This window comes from Lissotriton helveticus, chromosome 9 (genome assembly GCF_964261635.1).
Source record: "Lissotriton helveticus chromosome 9, aLisHel1.1, whole genome shotgun sequence".
Taxonomy (NCBI): Eukaryota; Metazoa; Chordata; class Amphibia; order Caudata; family Salamandridae; genus Lissotriton; species Lissotriton helveticus.
In genome coordinates this window covers 1,271,177,329-1,271,205,256 of record NC_136070.1, presented here as the reverse complement: position 1 = coordinate 1,271,205,256, position 27,928 = coordinate 1,271,177,329, and the positions used below count along the sequence as shown (strand labels likewise).

Genomic DNA, 27,928 nt, shown 5'->3' with positions numbered 1-27,928 from the left:
TTAGGATGACAAAACATGTTGAGGCCAACTTTACGGCCTGCTGTCTCATGGTGAGATTTTCATCAATGAGGAAACGAAGGTTTCGGACAACCGCCACGGGCAGCGGGGTAGGTCCCATCTTGATGGGCCAATGGTGAGGGCCCAGAGGTCCTTCCCCTTCCCCAGTATCACCACCTCATTTTTGTCACCGTTTAGCTTCAAGAGTTTTTTTTTCATCCAATCGGATACTCGGGTCAGTCCTATATTAAGTGCAGAAATGTCATTACTCGTTTTATTTGATAAAGAAAAGATGATTTGAGTGTCGTCAGCGTAAGAATACAAACTAAGGCCAGCTTCTTCGATAAGTGTTGCAAGGGGTTTCACATAAACATTGAACAGGAGAGGACTAAGTATGGATCCCTGAGGGACTCCATGCGCTGAAGGACAAACTGTAGAAGAGGCAGAAGTAGAGAACACCTGAAAGGTGCGACCACTAAGGAAGGAAGCCAGCCAAGCCAGAGCCGATCCCTCAACTCCCAGGGAACGGAGGTTTTCAATAAGAATGGAGTGAGACACAGTGTTGAATGCCGCACTCAGATCTAATAAGATGAGGGCACAAGTCTGACCTCTTAAGACCCACCTCTTCCTGCAAGCCTTTCCAGCTTAGCTCTCCCGTAGTTCCCATTCAGGTTCAAATTGTTCTCTAGCGCCAAGAAACCGCTAGGTATATGAGCGCTTTACAAATGTTTTTAAATTCAAATTAAATTCAAATACACTACCCTTGGGTAGTTGCAGTGAAATCTGCAATAATAGTGAAAAACACATTACGGTCCAAATGCATCTGATTAGTGTTTGGTAAAGTAATTCCAGGCCTGATTTAGAGTTTGGCAGACAGGTTACTCCTTCACAGACATGACTGATATCCTGTCCGGTTTTTTACAAGTGCATTGCATCCTAGTGGCAGATGGAATGCCGATCACATTTCTGATGCCCACCCATTTACCAAACTTTAAATAAGGCCCTATTGCTCCTCAGTGGTGAGAAATGGTGACATGACTTGCAGGGAATACTGGTACAGACACAAATCAAAGTTTCCAATGGTAGTTTAACTTGTATTTATAGCACAAGCCTACAGAATGATTCATGCATCGATTGCCATCGGTAGTTGAGAGTTCTCCTTGGAAACTCAGTAGGTGAACTCACCTCAATTCACAGAAAAATGGTAGTGGTGCAGGCCCATGCATTTTACTGGGAGTAGTACGGTTGTGTAGATGCTGAGTTATCCAGGGGCAGTTTCTCCATTAGGTTTCATGGGCTGCGCCCTTCTGAAATTCTTACACATTTACAGAAAAGCATGTTAAGTTGATCGATTTATTTAGAAACATGATCGTATCTTTAAATACATCGATGTATCTAAGTCTGGGCTCTGTTGTAGGCACTAAATTAACTTTCTAAACTGAGATGCACGACACAAGGCTTTCTGTTTTAAAGCCCTTCATTGCCATTGTGGTCTATGGTTGTATACACTCTGTAGGGCAGTGACATAATTTGCATCATGGTTTAGGGCATCGGAGACTTCACCCCGTACGTGATTTCAGACGCCCATCATTCAAAGGCGTAGATCCCACCCTTTCGTCATAAGTGAGAGAGGATCAAAGCACGTCTGATCTGGTGCCTTGTTCTCGGTAATGGTAAGTGTTTGCAAGCTAATGCAGTGTTATGTATATTGTGCTGAGAACCCTCATCACGCTAACCTTCCCCACTGTGGCACCCCAGGCCCTCGCTGCAGGTTGCTGGCTCTGTTAGAAGTGGAGCTGCTGTATTTGTTCCCCCGTGAAATGGATCCAAATAACGAGCATGGTTCTTGTACAGTGGACAGTTCTCTGATGTATTAAATAAAAACTGGCAGTGTCTTCATGCCCCTAAGTCGACACTGATGTCAAAAACAGCTTGACTTGCAAACAATGAATGTTAAAAACCTTAAGAGAATGCATTTCAGCGATTTAGTTCCTCTTTTATTTGACATGCTTTACTTGATCTTGCATTCCCCAAGAGTTGCTATTTTATAATTTTATTGTTTATCTGTATTTTGTTCTTTGCATACTTTGAGGCTTGAGCCATGCCAGGTGTTTATATGGGGCTCTGACTTAGGCCCAGATCTAGGTCGCCAATTACCGGTCGGTAACGGTCGATTTCGGCCGTTCCCGACAGGTATTTGGGAATTGGCATGTAGGGGGCATTTTATTTACGGAATCGGTATATTTACAGATTCGGTAAATTTACAGAATCTGTAAAATACCGAATCGGTAAATATACCGATTCTGTAAATCAAGATGTAGGTGGCACTGTAATCAGTGCCACAGGCCCTTACCGAATCGTTATTTACCATGGAATACTATTCCATGGTAAATAACAAATTCCAGTGTACATGCACATCTGTGCATGTACACCTGTGCCATGTGGCACACAGACATGCCCTAAGGGCATGTCTGTGTGTCACATGGCACACAAGCCAGAAACAGGGGTGCAACAGGGTGTCAAAATGACCATGCTGTACAATTTAAACATTACAGTAGTTGTTGCACATATTAATGCAGGAAGATATGGGCAGATTTTAATGTGTTTAATATTTCTGGACTATACATTCCCACTGCTGTATAAGTCTTGCTTTATCGCTACATTCATTTGCTTCAAAATGCACCATTTGCCAATCTTTTTTTCATTTCTTTCTTGGGGAGGGACCCCAAACCCACCCACCCTGGACCCCAGGTTTGTCAATTGAACTTGTTCATATCACTTGCTGTATAAAAGTCATGCCCAACGTTTACGCCACACCACTTTCAAATGTCACCAGCCGCCACTGGATATGACTTCAAATGATCTTCCATCTAACCAGTATTTCCATCATCACTAAAGTATAGGATAATGATTGAGTGATCTGTGATGCCCTAAGATCTCACCCCCACACCCAAGGAGAAATGCGTCTAATTCCCCTGTCACTTGAAATGAGGCAGACACCAACATCCACAATGTGAAACCATTTAAGGTTTATTGAAACAAAGCAGGAATACAAGTTATAAGTACAAAGAGCCCAGAAGACACAACCAGTCCCCAACTACTTCTCTGGCTGTCTCATTAATAAGTTCTCTTTCAGAACACTTGTATGTCACTAGGGAACCTTAGGTATGTCACCAGCCTAACTAAGTAAAGACACACGCCACATTTAGCTCGACACCACTCATACAACTATAGCACATGAGTACTGCTTCCTTCAAGCACACGTTACTGCTGGTCATGGTCAAGCTGCCAGAGCACCACTCCCAAGGCAAGTTAGATCCCAGCCATCAGAGCCAAGTTCAGATTTAGGGAATGATGTCTACAAACCCTTATGCTGTGGTGTTGAGTGACATCACTATGCTGTAGTGCTAGGAGAGGAGATGTGCTGCTAGAAGTAATGCACCTGTTGTGCTTGAGGGCCACAAACATTATGCAAATCGATATATGGGCCATTGTTTATATATCACGTTTTTGGGCCAGGGCAATCTTTTGATTCCTCTGTGTGCCCATTGAGCAGTACAACTTGCACGTATATCATCACACCTCTGGGTTTCACATTTTTCTTTCTGTGGTGTCACTAGTGTGTGAACCTTCTTTTCCCACTAACACAAATGGGTATATTTACTAAGATTTTGCTCAATGGTTCCATCATAAAAGTGAACAGAACGGCCCAAAATGTTTTTTTTCCAATTAACTTTCTGGAGCAAAACTTATTTTGCGTTGGACATAAGCCTGAAAGTAACACAAAGCAGCCCCTAGCTGTGCTTTGCATTACTTGGCAACAAAGGGACGTTCCATGGGTGGTGCATTGCCTATCCCATGCAGCCACCCATGGTTTTTGATACAACACCTGATCTACTAAAAATAAAAAGTAGACAGGATTTTGTAGCAAAAACATGCCTTTTTAGGGTCTCGCACCTGCGACACATCGCAAAGCGATGTAGCAGCGAGACCTATAGTCGGCGAGTCTGCTTTCAAGGAGACAGGAGATGGGCACGCGTAGCATGCCGGAATCGGATCAGGTCGCGCGCGCGTTCACCATCTCCTGTCTCCCTTGAAAGCCTCATGCACTTCTCGCATACACACACAGCCACCCCCCCCTGCTTTTGTTTCGCACACACACGAGCGCACACACAGAGAGACATACGCATGCACACACACTAGCGCACACACAGAGACACACGCATGCACACACATGAGCGCACATACACGCACACACACACACACACAAGCGCACACATACAGAGACACACACCACACACACACCCCCGTTGCTGCCATCACCGCCATCCCAAGTACACCTAAGCCCCACTCACCGCTTAGGCGCCACTCCGGACTTCTGCAGCCTCCGCGGGGCTCTCCCTCAGGCATGGGAGCCCCGCATCACCACTGGTCCTCTGGGTCAGCCACTCCGTGGGCACGAGCTTCAGAAGAAGGAAGCCCCCCTCCCCACGACAGGTTTCGGTTTCGGCAGTGCACGCTTACGTCTTGTTTAACAGCTTTCTTCAATGCTTGTTTTTCTTTTGCTACCCACCCCTCTCCCTTCAGAGAGCGCACAAAGTGCACAGCCACATTTCAGCCGACAAACCACAACAAGAGCACAAGGAAGCAGGTCGGGTATGTTTCGGGAATATGCTGAGAGGTTCACGCATGTTGACATGGGCAGGCGAAAATGCCGTTTTATAACTTTCGGCCGCAGGCCCACGCTGCTGCTTGTTTTTATCATTCCTCACCCTATCTGAGGCGGGGGTCAGAGGGATCCCATTTGATAGCAGAGATGTGTGCTCCAGTGGCCGCCCCACTCTCCAGCTCGCCCGCTTTCCATGTCTCCATCACCCCACCCCCCTTTGTTTGTCTAGCTTTGCCCCTCTTAAATATGTCATGTGTCCAATTCACCAGGCGCAAACACCACCAGTCGTCAGTGCACGCTTTCACCAGGCACACACCACCAGACATCAGTGCACGCTACCACCAGGGACACACACCACCAGCCTCTAGTGCACGCTTCCAGACACACACACCACCAGTGTATGCTTGCCACCAGATACACACACCACCAGTCATCAGTGCATGCTTTCAACAGGCACACACACACCACCAACAGTCAGTGCATGCTTTCACCAGGCACACACCACCAGCCATCAGTGCTCGCTTTCACCAAGCACACACACCACCAGCCGTCAGTGCACACTTCCACCAGGCACACACACCACCAGCCGGCAGTGCACAATGTCTACAGGCACGCACACCACCAGCCATCAGGGCACACATCAATTGTTAACGCATCCACAATTACCTATTGTAGCAATCGCAGTATGGCGCACTTTACTTTTAAACATATTCATCTAAAGCGCAGCATGCCACCATTGCTACAAAAATAAATACACTTTTTTTGGCCTACAATTTATAGACTTTTGTTGCAATTGGTGTTGCAATATTTAGCAATGCCAATAGCTCAACCTTAAGTAATGCGAGACCTATTGCACTGCAAATGCATGTTTTAAATAGGCGCTATCAATGTAGTGCTTTTGTTTCTCCTTTGATTTCACACTTTGCATATGTGCTACAATGTGCAACACAGATACAAAGTAGGACACATTGTAAAGTTAGTCTAAGATTAGTATTTAATTCTGGAAGGGTACCCTTACAGTTCAAAACCTATGCTAGACTCATGCAGGTACCTTGCACTATGGTCAAAAGGTGTGTGCACCAGTGTTATGGAGAGAGCAGGACAGTACCACATCTCTGTGGATATGGTGCTGTCCTTCTCTCTCCATGTTCTGCAAAGAGGCATTGTTGGATGCAGCGCTGTGTTGCCTGAGCCTTTAGTAAATATAGCCTATATTCTTCAATAGTGCAATAGTAGGGCTAATGGGCCACAGGACACTCGAAAAGTGAGAAGACGAACTGTGCCTAAAACTCTTTATCTACTTGCAGTTATGATCATGTTATCATTATGCACCTTTTCTCAAGAAACAAATATTTCATGTGGATGGCTCTCACATTAAAAATTGTTGTTTTTCTTTTTCTTGCTTTCTTTCTGAATTCATAGGAAGAACTTTTATTGTAGCCTTCACTGAAAATCTTGACACTCCTTCTATCACCCTTGCACTACAGCTGAGCAGTTATGATGAGCCATGCATGGTTCAGGTCACAGTCCCCTCTCCACCCTACAATGAGACTGTGCTCTTGGCGATGGACAGCACAACGGAGGTGGTCCTACCTAAAGAATACATGCTCAGAGAGGGTGAAAAATCAAGGAAGCTAGTGACGGTGAGCTCAGATGCAGATATTTCTGTCATTGCATTTAACACACGTTCCGCCTCTGCTGATGCTTTCAGCTGCCTCTCCCAACAAGACTTGGGCACAGAGTACTTTGTTGTCACATCATCAAGTGGTGAAGGAAACCATTTTGCTGTTGGCAATGGCCAAGATGGTGAGACTCAGGTCAACATTACAGTGTCCGGCTCCTTGGTCGTTGATGAAATCAGGTATCAAGACAAACAGATGGTCTCCATTACCCTGGCTCCACAAGAGGTCCTTCTGCTCAGTGATCCTAAAGACCTGACTGGCACCAGAGTTGTTTCTTCAGCACCTGTGGCTGTTTTCAGTGGTAATAAATGTTACACATCATCGGTCGGAGCTTGTGACGTTGTAATCGAACAGCTATATCCTGTGGAAAGTTGGGGGCAACAGTTTGTCGTATTCCCCCTGATGACTAAAGATACAAAAGACCGTATTATTATCATCGCTGCAAAACCAAACACCACGGTGGATCTTCGTACTGAAGGCACCACTCTACAGTACCAACTCCAGCCTGGATCTCAGGTCCGAGTGGACTTACAAACCGCGATGCTTGTGAATGCGACCGAGCCAATCATGGTTGGATATCTATTCCAGGGGGGGACAAGGCCATTAGTATCCTCATTCGATCCTTTCATAACGACCGTTCCACCCAACAGCTTCTCCAGGAGATACTACAAGTTTGTTACCCAAGACATTTATTACAACTACCTATTCATCGTGTCTCGCTCCTCCTCCTCATCATCCGATTTTCTGCTCGACCACAGACCACTGAGTGATTATATACTGACCGTGCGGAACCTGGAAGGATTCACTGGTTGGGAAGTGAATTTGGGAAAAATTGGTGGGCAACATGAAATTTCCCATCAGTCGGAGACATTTGGAATTTACGTATATGGAGTTGAACGTGATATATCTTATGGATATTCACTTGGACAAGCAAACTCACATTCAGGTATTGAAATATTTAATTTTTAAATTGTCCAATTTTTTAATATCGGATGAAGTTTGATCTGTTTAAATATTGTGTTTGTATGCATGTATGTATGTGCATTTGTAAAGCACACAGCTATCTAGAAAGCAAAAGAGTGCTGTACTCAGGTCAGAGCCGACAATATGATTCAGGATGTTTTACAAGAGGCAGAATGCAGCGGGAGGTGATGCCATCATTTTAAGATGTTGTGTTATTTGAGGAGATACAACTTCATGTTCTTTATGTAAGAAGTTTGGGCTATTTTGATGCTAATAGAGAATCCATTCCAGATCCTGAGAACATAGAAGGGGGATGCCTGTTATTTACTTTACTCATTTTACAGGTTTTTGATTCTAAGAGATGATATCTTGTCTTCTGCCTGTCAGCATGATGTAATGATTTTTCAGCTGGGCAAACAGGAGCACTATTTCTGGTGTCTTCCTATGTGATCGCCTGGCCTTGATGTTATGTTTTTTTAAATTTCAGCTTTTACAGCACGCTAATCACCGTAAGGGTATCCTGGAACAGGTATGTGAGGCCAGCTCTAGAGGGTTCATTCAAAAAGTAAGGTCTTTAGCTCCTTGCGAAAGTCAAGAAGAGAGAAGGAAGTTCTGATTTATTCTGGGAGGTAGTTCCAGGCTTTAGCACGCCCTCCCTGCTCTACTTTTGTGTATGCGTGGGGTGTGTGCTAGTGAGAGATCGGCAGAGTGGACGTGTCTGGTTGGTGGAAATGAAAGCAGCTATTCCGGGAGGCACAACCTGTGTTGTGGAGAGTGTTGTAGATGTGGGTGAGGAATTTGAACTGTGTGTGCTTGTGTATCTAGAGCCAGTGGTGTTCCCTAAGATGTGGTGTTGGCTCAACCTGGGAGGTTGAAGACTGGTCTGGCAGCTGCATTCTTTTCAGTCAGCAGCCTTCCTGTGAGCTGGTTGGTTACGCTGCTTACAGGGTGATCCCATAGTCTAGTGTGCTGGTGAGGAGGGCTTGGATGATCGACTTCCTGGTGTTAATGACTATGAGGGCTTCAGGGCCTGGGATCCAATGTAGTTTCTTTCTGGATTATGGTGCTGTGGTTGAAGGTCTCCGGGCTTTTGATGCGACGTACTGTGGTGTTTATTGTCAAGGTACTTCTGGGTCAGATCTTGGATTAAAGTAAGGTTCATGGACGAAATCTTTTAATACTTCAGGAGGAGAGTTGGTAGGGTGTTGTATTAGTTTCCTTTGTAAGTAGAGGGAGATGTTGAGGGTAAAGCCAAGAGATTTTCTGTTGGATGTTAGATGGTGGATGAAGCTTTGCAGGTTGATTCCAGAGAGCCAATGGTGAATTTGTGGTTGTTTGTTCCTATTGATAACAAGGAAGAATTCTTGGTTGGTCAGATTGTGTTTTAGGTAGGGAAAAGTCATCCTGTTCAGAAAGACTGAGGTACGTTTTGAGTTGCCACATGTCACAATCAGTCACTTTTTTCACATAGAGTTTTGTGTCATTAGTGAGTTTTTGGGATCTTGAAGCAGCAATTTGTGAGTAGGGTTCTAAGGGGTTGATTGTAGAAATTGAAATAATAGGGACAAGATGGAATCCTGGAGGAGATTGGGAGGATCTGGGATCTTAAGGTTGGTGGCTGGTGAGGTACAAGTTTCACTGCTGCAGAACTGTTTCTATGTGTGTTTCCAGTGCACGTATCCCTGCTTGGTTGAGTGAATCAAAGACAGTAGAGAGGTCAAGAAGGATCTGGAGGCAAGGGTCATTCTTTTTGGTGATCAGGAGTACTTTGTTAGCTATGTGACAATTCCCAGTCTGTGTGCTGCAGTGTGGGCTGAAGCTGAGTTGGTAGTTTTAGAAGAGGTTGTTCTTGCTTATCTAGTTTTGGAGTGGATCGGAGATTGCTTTCTAGGTGTTTACTTGTTTTTTTCAGGGCGGTGATTTATATGTGGAGGATTGTGTTGATATCTGTTGTTGGCTGGCAGGGGACAATAAGTCTGATGAGGCTTTCTTGAAGTGATTCAGTGGGGAGTTTTTGAAGCACCAATAAGTTTGCTTTTCTCGTTTAGGCTGTTCTTGGTAGTTTGCTGTGGTTTGAGACAGGATGTAGGGTATGGCGAGATGGTCGGCCAGTCTAGAGGTAGAGTGACAATATTTACAAATGGTAGTGGTAGTCTTATTGGTAGCACTGCAGCCGTGAAAACCCCTAGGGTGGGCGCAGGCTCTGTCCAGCTGCCTGCAAGTCTCTCCCTTCACCAGGATGTATTGGCTATAGCTGGAAGATCCATTTTACACCAAATTTTCTACCATCAGCACCTCCCTAATAGGAACTTCTCACCCTTGCTTCTCTCCTTGTCCATAAATTTGGTTATCCAAAAAGTGCACCTAGGGCCTCCCACAGTCTTCTTGGCTCCTCCCATCTGATGGCCACACCAGTGCTTAATTTGAAAATTATAATAATAAATGCCAGGGCCCAAAGATTTGTTCAGAAGCCCCTTGCCTGCACTATTGAAGGCCGAGATGCCCAATACCCAGGCTGCGTGGTCTTACTTCCACCTAATACCTCTTTAATTTATCACCTGACACTCACTCTCTCCTTCCTGTTATTTTTAACACTGCTCTCTCTCATTTTCACTGTTTTCCGTCTGTCTTTTCCTCTTTCTTTCCTCGTTGGATGTTTTTCTCTCTCATGCTGTGGATTAAAGCTTGTTGAGGAGAAATAGGTGCTTGTCCCCATAAATGAGTGCCTGTGAACCCCACTTGCAACCACTGGCTCAAATTAAGCTGTGTTCCTTACTGCCCCTGACAATTCCCCAAAACCACCCCATGCTACCCTAATCCTGCCTCTAAATTAAAATAGTGATATTGAACTTTTGATGATACTCAAGCATAATCCAGCTGCCTCCACCACCCACCTCCACAGCTAAATCCTACATTTCTTTTGCATAGCTGTGCACATGTGGCCATTTGCCATGCACATGCATCATCTCCTATTTAGATCCCTTCCCCTACCACCCACCTTCAGAGCCTAATGGTTCAATCTCACTCTCTTTTCCCTATTCCCTACAGCCCATCCTCTTCTCTCATCAGTCTGGATATTTGTTCCACTATGCCTTTTAATAAGTTGCAAATAAATTCATTAAGATGATTTCATTTGGCCCTTACTTGCCCATATCCTTGGTGGCCACTTATGTATGTTTTGGTATTTCTAAGGTGCGATCCTTGCATTCTAGCAAAAGCGCTCTGTACAGTGAGCAAGAAACCACTGTGGGTATATATGGGGCAAGGGCACAGAGGGAGGAGGTAGAGATAGTGGAAGGGGTGAGAAGGCAGCCTATCCGAGATAGTGTTCCCTAAAGAGCTGAGTCTTCAGTTTCTTCCTGAATTGTGGAAGCGTTTGTGCTTTTCTGATGTCAGAGGAGATGTACTCCAAATTTTATCAATCAGTGAATCAATGCTGGATGTTTGAGTGTGAGGAAAGCTATAGAGAGGTCAAGGAGAACCAGGACGCAATGGTAATTTGTGTCACTGAAGAAGAGGATGTGGCCAACTACTTAGTTCCTGGCTGTTTCTATAGCCTCTAACATTTCTCTCCTCTCCTCTCATATCCTCTACTCTCCTCTCCTCTCCTCTCATCCCTCCCAGGTCACCTCTCAATGCCCCTACGAGCACATTATTCCTGGCATCACGTTTCTCTTGTCCTCCTTTGACATTAACCATCTGCCCAACTCGTACTACTGCCTTCTCATGCCCCTACCTCTTACCCCTCATTTGCACTCAATGAACTACCTCCTACCTCAAACTATTCTAGCCGTATCTCACATCTTTTCCATCATTGCTTGAAAATAATACCAATCCTCTGCTTCGACAACCACCATCTGCTTCTCCACCTTAGTCTGTGGTTGTGTATCTCTCAGCTTGCATCTTCACCAGTTCACCCTCTATTACACTCTCAGCCATCAAGGTGGTCTCAACTTTTTCTTTAATGGTGCCATAGCCCTGTAGCCACTGCCCATCCTTGCTTCCCACTCCTATCTGTATATATGTTTGTATGTATGTGGTATCATTTGTCTAGTGGGAACCTAGCCAAAGGCACAAATACAGTCAATGAGTGATTGAAGAGAAAGGTTGGTTCTAGAAGTGGGCTGTTACCAAGTCATGAAGCAGTCCTCTTAAAAGAGGTGCATCTTCCACTATTTTCTAATTTGGAGCAGGGTAGAGGTGGCCCTGGTGGATACAGAGATGTTGCTTCAGATTTTGGGTCCATAAACGGAGAACGCTGTTGCATTGTTTTTTCTTTTTAGCACATCATTATCTCCTCCTGGATTTTCCTGGCTACGGATCACCATCATCCTTTACTGGTTTGGCTCTTTGTCTCTCTTACAAGCTTACCACCTCCTGTGGCTCTCAAAGAGTGCGGGCTACCAGTCTTTGTAGATGATGCAGCTGATTTTGACCAGGAGACCGGCTAGGAAGGGAAGTCAGAAGTCAGAGGAGTTCCATCAAGGTTAAAATAATGTCATCATATTACTTTCTGTCATTAATGAGATGAGACGAACCGCTGCCTTTACGATGCTCTCAAAGTGGCAAGTGTGGAACTCGAGATGCACGAATATAAGGGCCTCAACAGAAGCTCTGAAGTCACGCTCTAGAAGGAATTGGTTCACTCTTGCAGTAAAGAGAGCTAGTGTGGGGTGCCTGGTTATTTTTGGTGATGTGTTTCTTTAGGGTGATGTCCTTGGCCAGGGTGAATTAGGTATTAGTTGATGTGCAAATCCATCCAGGTTCAGGTCAGGTTTCATATGGCAGTACTTGGAAAAAAGTAGGAATTCTGTCTTTGTGGGGTTGAATTACAAAGTCTGAATGAGATGCATGATGGTAATATTGTCGCAAACATTTTATTAGACATAAATATTGTCCAAAAAACTAATGCAGTTACAAGAATATTGTCTTATAGAATACCACAGGCAAATATATTATTATTTTCTTAAGTTTTAATTTTTAAATTATAGTTGTATACAATATAGATTCTGTATATTTTTTTATTCATTGTTTTATTGATATATTAATTTTAGGTGGTTGGTTTTTTAGTAGTTGTTTATTGTTTTGGTAATATTTTTAAAGTGTTGTTTTTGAGTTGATTTAATTGTTTTCAAATTTTTGGCAGTTTGTTGGTTTATAGAGGAGTAGGATGGGAAGATGTTTAAATATAAATGTCAATGTGTTTTACACATTCTTTTACAATTTGTAACGTAATTGCCTGGTTAAATTGATAATCATCTGAATAATTTGTTAGTATATTTACTTTATATGAATAGAAAATTTATTTTTACAATTGGTTAATTATATTGACTTCTGTATGTTTTTATATTGTAATCACTTTTTTAATTGCTAATTACTGTTTTAATTTTAATTGTACATGTATGTCATTACTTATGCAAATTAATAATATATAGTAAATGTAAACTAAATTATTTGCTTGATCAAGATATTTATTTGCTAATGTGTTTTGTTTTTGTTTCATTAACATTTAGGCCCCGATGTAGGTAATTAGTATTTACCGATTCATAAATACAGAATTTTACCGATTCGGTATTTACAAATCAGTAAATGCTTTGTAGGTATTTTCACTGAATAAATTAACGAATCGGTAATATTCGGTAATTACCGAATCGGTATTTACCGATTTGGTAATTGCCATTGATTCCTATGGGCCTTGAGGCCCATAGGAACCAATGGCAATTACCGAATCGGTAAATACCGATTCGGTAAAATTACCGAATTGACAAGGGGGACAGGGTGTCACTTTGACACCCTGTTGCACCCCTGATTCAGGCTTGTGTGCCATGTGACACACATACAAGCCCTTTAGACATGTATGTGTGCCACATAGCACAGGTGTACATGCACAGTTGTGCATGTACACAGGAATTCGTTATTTACCATCAAATAGTATTTGATGGTAAATAACGAATTCTTAAGGGCCTGTGCCACTGTTTTCAGTGCCACCTACATCTAGATTTACCGATTCGGTAAATTTACCGATTCGGTATTTTACCGAATCGGTAAATTAACCGAATCGGTAACTTTTAGGCCCCCTACATGTCACAAACCAAATACCGGTCGGTAACGGCCGATATCGGCCGTTACCGACCGGTATTTGGTGACCTTCATCTGGCCCTTACTTTCTTTTTAATTTTTTTTGTGATTTATTTTGATATATTTGAGTATTATTTCTCATTTTTGTGTGTTTTTGGAACTGTAGTGCTTTTAATTTGGAATTAATATTTAAGTAGAGAAAAAGGTATAAGTCTATTTTGTATTTATTTAGTGGTGCTTTTGGTTGTTTATAGAAAGGTGTTTTTTTATAAATAAAAATCTAACTGCCCCCAGCAAGAGTTGCTTAGGTTGTAGTGGGAATAGCAAATCTGACCCCTTCAAAGTCCAGCACTTTCTCAACTGTTGATTAGTTTGAATGGAAATAATAAATCTCAGCCCTCCAAAGCCCAGTACTTTCACCAATGTTGCTTATGTTGGAGTGGGAATAGGAAATATGACCCGCCCACAAATGTCAATGATTTTTCTACCTTTGCTATGTTTGTAGTTGCAATCCTGCTACAAAGTGCAATCTTTTCCCAACTGTTGCTCAGGTTAGAGTGGTAATATTTAATCTGACCCCACCGAGGTCCAACTCATTGTTTACTGTTGCTTAGGTTGTTGTGCGAATAGTAAATCGTACCCCTACAAAGTCCAATTTTTCAACAGTGTTGCTTAGGTCGTGCTGGGAATCGCAAATCCAACTCCACTCCCCAAAATTCAACCCTTTTTCTCCTGTTGTTTTGACAAGATTTGGAATTGTAAATCTGATCCCTCCAAAGTCCCAAGCTCTCCCTTTTGTAGCTTAGATTGGAGGAGGAATAGTAATTTGGATCTTTCTACATTAAAATGTGTTTCCTACTGTTTTTTATGATCAAAAGGGAGTGGTATTATTCACAATTCTATTTTTTTTAAAAACATTTTTGTGGTGAACTTGGAATGTCAACTTTGTTTCATTTATGTTTCTGGTTTAATTTTTATTTAAATGGAAGACAATAGTTTGCTATCATTACCATTGTTCATGTTTATTACTTTAGATGTAACATATAAAATATTATTTTTGTTTTTGTCAGGGACACATTTATTTGTATTTATTGTTGTAGTTGTTTGTACCAGATTTTTACAATTTTGCTTATGTTTTTATTTTAATTGTAGTTGCTTTGTTATTTTTTGGGTTTTTAATAAACTTCAGTGCTTTTATTTTGCAGTAAATTTTATTCCATTTTAGAAATTTTATTTAGGAAGTTTGAGTAATAATTATTTTAATCATGTGTTTCTAAAATGTAATTTCGTTTATTTAGTATTATATTGTTTACTTTTACTTTTTCGTTTGTCATTCTAAATGTATACTGTTTATTTGTGTTTTTAAAATAATCTTAAGATTTGCTTTAATTTCTGAGAAAATTGTTTTGTTCAAGTACATTATATTTATATTTCAAATTATATTTTGAAACATTTAAATACCTATACCATCCAAGTATTAAGTAGGACACTATTTTGTCGACAATATTTTTGTACTTTACATTATAAGTATGTAAACTCGATATTTAGCATCATGCTTTTTTGCCTCAATATTTGTGTATGACAATATTATGACGTCAATATCATAGATGAGGGATGAAGCATAGGGAGAGTACGAGGCATTGGATGAGGAGATTTTCAAGTACAGTTGTGTGTGGTCAGCGTGTGGGTGAATATTGAAGCTGGTATCAGCAAGAGGAGCCTAAACAGGCTTTACGTTGAGGCAGAAGAGGACAGAGGACATGATGGAATCCACAGATGTTAGGAATCTTTGGGGATTTGGAGGTGCCTATGAGAACAAGCTGGTCTGGTTGGAAAGTGAGGAGCAGAGCCAGTGATGGATGTTGCAAGTGAACCCCATGTGAGACTTCAACATGCAGATGAGGATTGAATGATCACTGTTGAAGGTGGCTGAGAGCTGTAGCAGTACCAGACGGAGGCCAGGTTTATCGATTGTTAGGAGCGCATTACATGGGATTTAGAATATATCCGTCTGTGTCTTTTAGAGTGATCTGAAGGCATGTTGGTACTCTTGCAAGCAATGGTTGTTGTCGTCGATGTAATCTTGGATTTGTGCATAGACTGCTTTTTCGATGATCTTGCTGATGAAGGATAGATGAGCAATAGGTCGATAGTTTGAGAAGTCATCAAGGCCTAGCATTTGTTTTCTTAGGCCTGTCTCAAAAGTTTCTGTGAAGATGTGTTGAGTGAGGGAGTCATTGACAATGCTGAGTTTGGGTCAGAGGGCTTTAATAAAAGATGAGATTAAGAAATCATCTTCATAGCAGTGGCTCTGAGGAGGTTCAACAGGTCAATAAGAGACAGGAGCTTGAAGTATGGCCATTGTTTTTTGTTCACAGATTTATATAGCGCAAACTCGGCCTGAAGGCATTGGAGCGCTTTACATGAGCACCAGTTACGTTACACAAGGACACATTCATTTTTTTGGGTAGTCACAGGGAGATGAAGTGATGTGCCCAGAATCACAGGATGTGGAGTCGACCCCGACACTTAATCTTGGTTTCCCAGCTCCAAAGTCGGCAGACTAGCCATGAGACCACATCCTCTCCTCATTGTGGGATCCAGCAAAAAGGGGTAAGTGTCAGAGTAGAAGCAGGATTGATGTCAGTGGTGTGTGATGGAATCTTATACTTTTTCACTGAAAAAGAGGTTGATGACATTGCACTTGTCTGTGGAGTGTGGAATTAGAGGGCAGGAAAAGAGTTATGTGCAATGTTTTGTGCCTGCTTCTGCCAGTAGCTTGATTGGTGTTGTTGTTATTGCTCTTGGCTGTTGCGAGTTGTCTACATGTTGCAGGGATGGACTTCAGTTGTGTGAAATCCCTGGAATCTTTTCTACCTATGGATGGATAGTTTCTTTCTGGCAATGCCTTTGGATTACCAGGGTGATGAGGTGTTCAGCATGAACTTGCATGGTATAGAGGAAGTGTTGGTGATTTTCCAGAAAGGTAGTTATTAAGTCATTAAGAAGAGAGTTGACCTCAGATACAGGAATAATACATCTCCTTTTCACAGATCAGATCTGTTTACCTCTAAGAGAACAAGATTTACATTAAGTGGCATTTTGTAAGTTGTGTCAAGGACCACTCTGTTTCTATATATAAATTGCTACCCAGGTCCTTTGACTTATTGGGGTAACCCCATTGTTTTAATGGTCAGATACAGAGGAGGCAGAGTGAGGGATGATTTTGAGCTTTAGTTTGTGATGGAGAAATCGTGCAAGAATCTAAAGAAGTTTTGCTCTCTACTGGGCTGATCTCAGTGTGTTGGTTGGATGATGAGCAGGTTGAAGGGGATGTTGAGGCAGTTGGTCTAGACTAGTCGTATGGGAGTTGTGGATTAAATAGTTTGTAATATCAAAAAAATGGGGTTGAGGTTTTAACCATCGGATAATGTGTTGGTTGGCGGATAGCTGTGCGTGGAGAGTGCTGATGAAGTTGAGGGGGGTGTCGCTTCTGTTTTTTTAATTCTTGAGTTGTCTGAGAGGTGAAAGTCACTTAGGTGAGAAGGTCTGCAAAGTTATCTACAAAGTTCATATTGTTTACTTAAGTAGGCCTGTGTATGAGGTGGAAGATGGCCATCTGAGTTAGGGTGAGTTGGAAGTGGCATTATCATTATTATTATTATTATTATTATTATTGCATTCCTAAAGCACACATCTACCTGCTAGGGGTTTCCCAGCACTTAAACGCTAGGTAGAGTCTATTCTGAGTTGCTTTGGCTTGAAAGAACCAGGTCTTCAGTTGTCTACGGAAAGTCATTAGTGAGGAACAACCTTGCAATGCTTCTGGAAAAGCGTTCCATAACTTGGGGACTTGATACCCGAATGATCAGCCTCCGATCCGAGTACTTTTTACTCCAGGAAAGACCACTGAAGCGCAAGGAACATGCTGAGTAGTAAGATATCTAGGGCCAGCCTTTGATCGTGTCTTATACAGATAGCACAGAGTATTAAAATGAATTCTTTTCTCCACCCTGAGCCAATGAACTTTGAGGAGAAGTTGCGAGGTTGAAGCTCTTTTTGGAAGTATATATAATATTCTGGCTGCCGAGTTTTGATCCACTTTTATCCATCTGACTAAGGCTTTTTCTGTCTCTAGATCAAGCATATTACCATAGTCCAGTCTTGATATGATAAGGGTCTGAATTACTGTCCTTTGGGAGGAGAATGATAATCGCCAGATAATCGTCTGCAACCATTTCAAAACGGCGAAGAGTTTGCCATTCCCTTCACCAAGTAAGGTCTCATGGAAAGCTCATTGTCCAACAGACAACCAAGGTTCATATCCTTGGCTGCTGGTTCTGGTCCTGAAACCAGGATTGCTGGCCAATACTGGGGACCACACAATGATGGATCCTTTCTCAGCACCAGTTCCTAAGTCTTATCTCCATTTAATTTGAGTGAATAGTTGTTCATCCAACCCGCGACTGTGCTCAAACATGCATTCAGTGCCTTCTAGTCATATCTCTGTGCAGATGACAAGGGAGAGATCATCTGTGTGTCATCTGCATATGAAGATAAGGTGAGTTCACAGCTTTCCACTAAATCCGCCAATGGCCGCACATAGATGTTAAACAGTGCAGGACTTAGGGATGACCCTTGGGGAACCACTGCAGTATAGGTATGTCGTTCGGAGGAGACACTGGCTGGGATCAACTGGAATGTACGTGCTCCTTTAGAAAGGATTTAATCCAGGTCAGGGCTGTGCCTTGGATTCACACAGCTGCCAATCTCAACAAAAGTGTCTCGTGAGACACAGTGTTGAATGCCACCCTGAGATCAAGAAAAATCAGCGCTGCTGTCTCACCCCTATCCCGGAGCTATCTTAGATGTTCTGTGACTCCTAGAAGGGAGGCTTCTGCACCATGTCCCTTCCTGAACCCTGATTGCAAAGCATGTAAAGAACCCTAGGCCTCAATAAAACCGTAAAGTGGGTTATTAACATGCTTCTACATGACCTTTGCATAATAGGAGGAATTGAAACTGGTCTAAAGTTGCACCAGTTGTCAGGATCTATATTAGATTTCCTCAAGAAAGGCTGAACTAAGGGATGTTTCCATGCCCGTGGGACCTGCCCTTCCATTAAGGAGGAATTTAGGAGTTACACAAGCAATTGAAGAATCTCCGGATCTAATGTACTGACTTTGGAAAGAACAAGAGGATCTCATGGTGAGCCTGACCTCACCACGTGAGGTCAGGCTCACCACCTCACCACCACCCGGGTTTTCCAAAAAACCGGACCGGTTCATGTAGTCCAGGCTTTTAATCCCTGGCTTACTTGAGTCCCCTCTGCTCTCAAATATTGTCCAAAAGTTGGAGAACCCCACCAGTATCCTAGACGGTGACCTATCCTTTCCTCCTTTCCCATAAACGATCTGGATGTCAGACCTTTTTGATTAAAAAAAGCACATGTACCACTTCCCTCCCTCTACTCAATAAAAGTTTGGCCCACTTCCCACTTACAAAGTGAACTTACAGGCCAATTCCTGGCAGTTTGTGCAGCACATTTCGCGTTTACCCCTGCTGATAGCCCCTACCTCACACTCAAGTAGTCTACAGGGGCCGTGGCGAAGAGGCCTCCTCCATTCCCTCTTCACAGCTGCACTGTTTCAGCTACTCTTATCTTGGTTGCTGGAGGCAGAGCCTTCACAACCTCGTTCCATCCCTATACAAAGGAGTATGGCCGTAAATACAAGGGCATGAGTGCCATTCCAGTGTCAAATTAACTTTTGTTAGGGGTTTTCTTGCTTACCTGGGAAAGTAATCATATGGAGTACTTAACCCTCATCTTAGAATCGCTATCCCCCCTCCCTTTTCCCTCAAGTTCCCAAGCCCTGTTGTCAAACATGCAGAGCTATGCAACACCAAGTAACATAAAGTCCTCGATGAAAGCAAAAGATTTGGGGTGTACCTCACAACCTCCCAACTACTTTTACCAGCCCCATCAGAATTCGAAAGGGACCAAGAAATGAGGCCAGAGAGCGAGCATAAGAGAACTTAAGAAGAGCGGAGAGAGGTCTGATTTGCTGATAACTTCAAGGATGAGTGAGAGATGGGGCTGCTTGCAAGGACTCGGTGTGGCAACCTAGTCTTAGAGAGGTAACAGGGTGGTGGAGAAGGACACTTTGTTGGCTTGAAATGGGTCCAGGTGGGTTGAGGGTACATTTTTGGGTCTTCATTCCATGTGTGTTGATGTTAAATGTTAAGGTCTTCATTCCATGTGTGTTGATGTTAAATGTTCAGGTCTTAATTTCATGTGTGTTGATGTTAAATCCTCAGGTCTTCATTCCATGTGTGTTGATGTTAAATGTTAAGGTCTTCATTCCATGTGTGTTGATGTTAAATGTTCAGGTCTTAATTTCATGTGTGTTGATGTTAAATCCTCAGGTCTTCATTCCATGTGTGTTGATGTTAAATGTTAAGGTCTTCATTCCATGTGTGTTGATGTTAAATGTTAAGGTCTTCATTCCATGTGTGTTGATGTTAAATGTTCAGGTCTTAATTTCATGTGTGTTGATGTTGAATGCTCAGGTCTTCATTCCATGTGTGTTGATGTTAAATGTTCAGGTCTTAATTTCATGTGTGTTGATGTTGAATGCTCAGGTCTTCATTCCATGTGTGTTGATGTTAAATGTTCAGGTCTTAATTTCATGTGTGTTGATGTTAAATGTTCAGGTCTTAATTTCATGTGTGTTGATGTTAAATGTTTAGATCTTCATTCCATGCGTGTTTATGTTAAGTGTTCAGGTCTTCATTCCATGTGCGATGGTGTTAAATGTGCAAGCCTTCATTCCATGTGGGTTGGTGTTAAATGTGCAAGCCTTCATTCCATGTGGGTTGGTGTTAAATTTTCAGGTCTTCATTCCATGTGGGTTGATGTTAAATGTTCAGGTCTTTATTCCATTTGTGTTGATGTTAGGTGTTCAGGTCTTCATTCCATGTGCGATGGTGTTAAATGTTCAAGTCTTCATTCCATGTGGAGAAGCGTGGCTCAATGGTTAGAGCGGCAGACCCTGATGCAGAGGTCTGGCCCGGGACCAGGGTTCAATTCCCGCCTCGGCGGCTCTTGGACTCAATTTCCCCGGACCTGATAATTCTCGCCTCGGTGCCTAGTCTAATCATGGGTCCCACTCTGTAACTCTGGGCAATAGCTTGCTTAATCTCCACAACGGCCCCAGCAGCGCTTGGATGCCTGGCTTCACCTTGGGGGTGCGCAGGAGTGGACATTTCACAGGAAAGCCAGGATGGGTTCCACAGCTATATGAATACAGCGCTACGAGACCTCTGGGTAGAAGTGCGCTATATGAATACAAACACAAACACATATGGGTTGGTGTTAAATGTTCAGGTCTTCATTCCATGTGGGTTGTCGTTAAATGCTCAGGTCTTCATTCCATGTGGGCTGGTGTTACATATTCAGGTCTTTATTCCATGTGGGTTGGTGTTAAATGTTCAGGTCTTTATTCCATGTGCGTTGGTGTTAAATATTTAGGTCTTCATTCCATGTGGGTTGATGTTAAATGTTCAGGTCCTTACTCAATGTGTGTTGGTGTTAAATGTTCAGGTCTTCATTCCATGTGTGTTGGTGTTAAATGCTCAGGTCTTCATTCCATGTGTGTTGGTGTTAAATGTTCAGGTCTTCATTCCATGTGTGTTGGTGTTAAATGTTCAGGTCTTTATTCCATGTGTGTTGGTATTAAATGTTCAGGTCTTCACTCCATGTGGGTTGACGTTAAGTGTTTAGGTCTTTATTGCATGCATGTTGATTTTAAATGTTCAGGTCTTCATTGCATGTGTGTTGGTGTTAAATGTTCAGGTCTTCATTCCATGTGTGTTGGTGTTAAATGCTCAGGTCTTCATTCCATGTGTGTTGGTGTTAAATGTTCAGGTCTTCATTCCATGTGTGTTGGTGTTAAATGTTCAGGTCTTCATTCCATGTGTGTTGGTGTTAAATGTTCAGGTCTTTATTCCATGTGCATTGGTGTTAAATATTTAGGTCTTCATTCCATGTGGGTTGATGTTAAATGTTCAGGTCCTTATTCAATGTGTGTTGGTGTTAAATGTTCAGGTCTTCATTCCATGTGTGTTAATGTTAAGTTTTCAGGTCTTTATTCCATTTGTGTTGATGTTAGGTGTTCAGGTCTTCATTGCATGTGCGTTGGTGTTAAATGTTCAAGTCTTCATTCCATGTGGGCTGGTGTTAAATATTTAGGTCTTCATTCCATGTGGGTTGATGTTAAATGGTTAGGTCCTTATTCAATGTGTGTTGGTGTTAAATGTTCAGGTCTTCATTCCATGTGTGTTGGTGTTAAATGCTCAGGTCTTCATTCCATGTGTGTTGCTGTTAAATGTTCAGGTCTTCATTCCATGTGTGTTGGTGTTAAATCCTCAGGTCTTTATTCCATGTGTGTTGGTGTTAAATGTTCAGGTCTTCACTCCATGTGGGTTGATGTTAAGTGTTTAGGTCTTTATTCCATGCATGTTGATTTTAAGTGTTCAGGTCTTCATTAAGGGTGGGCGTAGTGCTCCGCTCCGTCCACGAAGTGTGCGTAGTATTGCCTACTTCACGATTCGCAAAGTAGGCGTAATAGGCAAAACTCCGCATACTCCATGGAGGAGCGAAGTTGCCTGCCACCCGCCTCCCTCCCGCCCTCTTCTAAATGAGTTATAATCATTTAAAACATTGTAAAAGTAATGGAAATGACTTACCTGAGATGTGGCGTCCCGGGGCTCCCTCTTCCTGGTTTTCTCGCCGACTTCTTCCTCACAAATGCGCATGCGCGAGCACCCGCCCTTGCGCATTTGTGAGGAAGAAGACGGCGAGAAACCAGGAAGAGGGAGCCCCGGGACGCTGCATCTCAGGTAAGTCGTCCTTCATTAGTTTTACAATGTTTTAAATGATTTTAACTCATTTAGTAGAGGGCGGGAGGGAGGCGGGCGGCCCGTAGTGGGGCTACGCGAAGTGTGTGGGTGTGCGTAGATTTCCCCCCACTTTGTGGTGCTTCACGTAGCCCCAGTACTCCCACTACGCCCAGGGTTAGTCTTCATTCCATGTGTGTTGATGTTAAATACTCAGGTCTTCATTCCATGCGGGTTGAGGTTGAATGTTCAGGTCTTCATACCTGGTTTGGTAGATAATCCTCAAAAAGATGGCATTTGGGCGTTTTGTTCCTTGATTGATATTTTACTTAAAAGGATCAGACGACATTATAAAAAGAAAAACCATACAGGTGAGAGAGAAGAACAGGCACAGGTTCCTTAAAAAGTAATATACAAAAAACAATACCGGTAAGTAAAACAAAGATGAGGGACACAAAATTCAACTGATAATCGAGGAGAACTATTTTGCAATATTATAGACACGAGAGGAAGAGGCAGGGAAGAAAAGCTATATCAAGATTAGGTATTATTTAAAATGAAGAGGAGATTAAACTTTAGAGAAGAAACATAACTGTACCATTTAGATGTGGAAAGGGATGATGGGAGAAGGGACAAAATAAAAGGGAAAGAGGGTAAAAGAGGTAAGTGCAGGAGTCACGAAATAAACAAGAAGGACCAACCACGATAGTCGATTATAAGATGACATCGGTTCTGGCGAGGGAGATGTCATTCAAACTCTGAGGGCATAGTTGAAGAAGACTGGCCTATCTGTGCCCACTGCTCATGCCATTGGCATAGAAGGACATCCATTTAATACATTCTGCTTTCACTATTCACTAGTATTCTCAAACACATCTGCCATAGAGATATCTCACCAGGGTGCTGTGTTCTTCTCCTCCAGGACCAGAAGAGCCTGAGCATCCTAAAGAAGAGACTGAACTGACCTGCCTCTCCCACCACGCTGAATACCGCCTCCCCCTCAGCTTGGTCACCGATGCCGAACTATCGATTCACGATGTCCACCTCAACAGCCCAGAGTGCCAAGCTCGAACGGAGGGTCAGTGGGCTGTCATCACCATGCCGTTCGATAAGTGTGGCACCCAAGTGCTTGTAAGTATTTCTGTTATTAAATATTGTCTTCAGCTTGAGTGGTAACGTAACAAAGAGTACATTAATTTAGAATATTGACGTTTACACCTGTTAATGGCACCTGTCAATTCCTCAAAACAAAATATATATAAATATTTTTGGTGACAGACATCCAATTAATTTATCTAATTTGGGTCTACCTCATATGTCACTATTCACAGTCAGGCACAAAGATTTCTATTGGACATTGTGAGGCATATCCAAATTTAGGAGGAACTTAAACAAGCAATGTCAAAGCCAATATGTATTTCCTATGGTAGAGCTATTGGTTATGTCAATTTCCGTTAGCCATGCTGTACAGCAGCACAGCTGCAGGACGGCATGGCTGAAAATTTGGGAAAAAAAGTGTTATGATGCAGACAGCTCTGACTAGCGAGGGGCAGTGATCCATTATTTTGAATTTAATTATTCTGTCTTCTCAAAAAAGTTTCATTATCTTACACCTCAGTGCTGAAGTTTGTCGTTTTGGCTCTGCATGAGAACTGCAAAAAGAACAATTGATGGACAGAATGCATGTCAATGTCATGCATTCACCCCAATACAGAGATCTGTTCCTAAATCCATCGTTTTTTTGCTCACCATGCCATTCCAGTTTGGACCCAGCCATATGCAAATCAGTCTATACCTTGCACCCAATGGGAACAGTCCAGCCCGAACTGCCAGGCCAGGTCCTCCCTGGACTGGAGACAAGCATCCGAGTATGAATCTAAAAATTGATTAACCCATGTGTTGTGTGTCAATTTAGATTCGGTATGAATTTTCCCGATTCATGCCATTATATAGGTATAATTCACATTGCCCTTATATAGGCATAGAAATCCAGTCCTTATTTAGGCATAGCCCATGCTACCCAAATACAGGCATGGCTACTTCCATCCATTCATCTACGTCACAACGATTTCTTGGACTTCCCCTTGCCTGGATATTGATTTCTCCAAGAACTCATTTATTATCAATGAACATCTATTCTTTAGGGGTTCATTCATGACGTCATATGCCCGACTTTTCCGTCAATACTGGCATTCCTAAACACCTTCAAGGTGTGGTTCAGTGCAGTTCGACTACCTACTTGCACGACGCAGCTCGCCACAGCAAGTACCGAAGGAAGCCAACTCCCCAGCTGACGCACCGACAAGACGCTGTCATCCTCCTGCCGAGAATCCAGCTCCAGTGTTTCTGACTCCCCTTGCGTGGTGTTGGGAAATCGAGTCCCGAGAAAGAGATACCAACCTCTCTCATTCTAAGGTATGGAGCTGATGGCTCTCCTCTGTTGACTCTTGGAAGAACGACTTAGGAAGGACACTAATTAAGGGACAGACAGAGGTCTAGAAAGCTGTGAATGCCTACCCACCAACATGGTTGGGATATCTTTCCAATATAAAAACTAATTACCCAGCCCACACATATTTGTAATCTGTTTCTAAAGCAATTGATAGATACATCCAAATCAGGGGGTCGATTAGGATGGCGGACTGATCGCCACCGCCATGCAGGCGGTGGCGATCTGTCCACCATCCTTGCCCGTCCGCCACCTATTTCCCCCCGCCATATTACAATGGCGGGGGGACCGTTGCGGACGGGAAGACCGTCTGCCGCTCTTCGGGTTCTATCAGACACCGCCAGCCATATTAGGATGGGCTGAGGGGGATGCCTTTCCGTGGCGGCAATGCCGCCACAAAATGGCATAGGGTTCTTGCTTTGAGGGCCCGTTGCGGGCCCCCAGGGTGAAGGGGGAGGTGGGGGGTGCACATGGGGGGTACCTATGGTACCCCCCTGCGTTTCACAGTACAACATGGCATGCACCGCTGGGTGCCTGTCATGTTGTGCTGTGAAACACACAACATTAGTAAACAACACAAAATGCCCAAACCACAGTTACTCAATACAATTTTTTGATATAGGGTAAGAATCACTTTATTATCGCTTTCCTGGACACCATTATTTTGTGTCAATCATTTTGTATTTTCTATAATTTGAAAAAATTGCTGACAGAAAAAAGACATTGATTGCAAATATTTACAAATATTTACAAGGCTGGACTAATGTTAGCAAACATTAAAGGCAAACACTATTTACACATTTAGAAATCATTAGAACACACAATAGAAAATATTCTCACATCAGACATTATTGAAAAAATAATAATACAAACATATCAATTACGAACAACAAAAAGCTAACAAACACTGAATGAGAGAAACTAGGGGTTGGGAAGATAAATGATTAAATATCTTGTATATTTTAGTGCTGGACCAGCCGGTCCTAGCTTTAGTGCAACAGTAATACTTTATATCTCCCAACCAATACTGCCGACGCGTTTCTAGACCAGACTGGAGTCACTGGTCTGTCATCAGGGCTGTATGTATCTTGTATCTGTGGGATACAAAAGCAATGTTTTGCTTAATCTAGTGTGTGGGCTCCTTTTTATCATACAGTAGCTGTAATGTCGGCGTGCGCTACATACCAAGACTGCTCAGTGTTGAATTTCAGATCGGGTCTTTTGGGGGTCAGTTTAAATGAAATAACGTGGCCAAGCAGAGAAGCTTAAAAGAATTTAAGGGATGTTTTTAATTTTTATCATTACGAGATTGGTACAATATATTCACTAGCTAAAACAAGTTGGGGAAGTGGAAGCATACCTTTTACTTTCAGTAGTGCCGAGTGCTGGCAGGGTCCATTAAAAGCGGCGTGATCATCAGTTTCGGTTCTGAGATATGGGAAAGATTAATATTCAGACGCTTAGCGGTGTGCACGTTATGCTAAACACTCGCTTGGAGAATTTGAGAAGGGATTGCCGACCTTGATTTAATCTCTCATTTGCGCATAAATGGAATTGTTGATTTCAGCATTCTACAAAGAAAAACAAAGCGCACCCTTAGTAGAATATTTTAACTGATTCAGCGCTCAGCAAGCGCGTATTAGTGCAAGTGGGACAAATACCTGTGGCTGGAGCTGCTGCTCTGTACTGTGGGATTCGAATTTCTCTCAGTAAAGATGGCCGCCGCTACTTCCTGTTTGTTATATGCAAAAGTTATACTGATGCATTGTGGGGCATGTAGTCCCATGAGTCACATTTGCTTGAAAATAAAGGCTAGATGTACTGTACACAGCACCTTATCTTGGTCTAAAGGTAATGGGTACGTCCTTCCAATTGTTTATTGTATCATGTATTTTAAAACAAAAAATGAGTACGCTAGATTGTACTAGAATTTTGGGTGGCTTCTCTGGGTCAGTGACCTGTTCTCATACAATAGAGGACCAAGACCAGCGGGCAAGCCAGGGATGTCTAACCGATGCAAATCAGGACAGATGTGGTCAAATATGCGCTATCTCAGACAGGTTATTTAAACCAGTCTGTGCACTATTGAATTTTAAAATTAGATACGCTTCTTTTTGTAACAGAACGCGTTCGCCGTCATGGCATTTTGACCTGGAGTTTACAGTGTATAGGACAGACCATTTGAATTCTTGCTCATTGTGAGACTTCTCGCAGAAATGCTCCACCATTGGAGCAGACATGACATTTTTCTTAATCCGCGATCGGTGCTGACTTATTCTGTGGTTGACTTGCTGGCTGGTTTTTCCAATATAAATTAGTTGGCACGGACATAGAATCAAGTACACAACGTTCTTTGTTCTACAATTAGAAAATTCTTTGTGCTTCCACTTGGTCCCATGGTGTACAATCTCGTCGCCTTCTATTGTGCTAGAGCAGGCGATGCAGTTACCACACTTGTGGTGACCCTCGATAGGCTTGAGATTCCATTTCGCCAATAAGTGAAACGCACAACAGGCATTTTTGACATTGCGGCGGACGGTGCTTTAAGCACCGTCTGCCGCAATGTTAAAAATGCGGGATGCACCCGCCACTGTGGCGGGTGCATCCTAATTGGGGGCACGGTTCCTCCGCCCTTGTGGCGGAAGGTACCTGCCCCAGACAGGATGGCGGACCTAATCGACCCCTATGTGTAGGACAATGGCAGACCTGCCAAAAATGTCACCGTGTGAGGAGGGGAGGAGAATTGCAGGGGGCGGGGCCTCTTGCCTAAAATTATCCAGGAGGCACAAATCCTCCAACGTCCCCTACACACCCAAAATAACAAAGGATCCTGAGGTTGTCGCTGATGTCCTGGGGCATTTTCACACCCCTCAGTGGACAGAAAAAGAGCTGGAAAGCTGCTCTGTGGCAGGGGTTTCCAGCTTGTCTTCCCTGGCACGGTGTGATTCCAGCTCCTCACTTGTTGACCGTATGAAGGTAGTTGAAATTATGTGGCACGCAGTGGCACCGTGAGTGTTGTCATTTCTGCAAAGGTGCCAAAGGCTGTAGAAGATCCCATAGGAACAGTGCCATGACACCACCACCACCCAATGCCACCCTAGTGTTGCCCAGCACTTCCACCACCACCACAAAAACCATCTGTGAGCTATGGGCAGAAAAAAGCCTGATTGGGCGGGAGTACGTTCAGAAGTG

General features: G+C 43.0%; 1 protein-coding gene across 1 annotated transcript in view; it reads left to right on the top strand.

Moving 5' to 3' along the window:
* Positions 1 to 27,928, top strand: part of LOC144780815 (uncharacterized) — a 77,275-nt gene that overhangs the window by 28,281 nt on the left and 21,066 nt on the right. The window contains exons 3-4 of the mRNA XM_078659322.1: positions 6,089 to 7,294; positions 23,210 to 23,418. Of these exons, the coding sequence (XP_078515448.1) occupies positions 6,089 to 7,294; positions 23,210 to 23,418 (1,415 nt within the window). The remainder of the gene's footprint in view (positions 1 to 6,088; positions 7,295 to 23,209; positions 23,419 to 27,928) is intronic.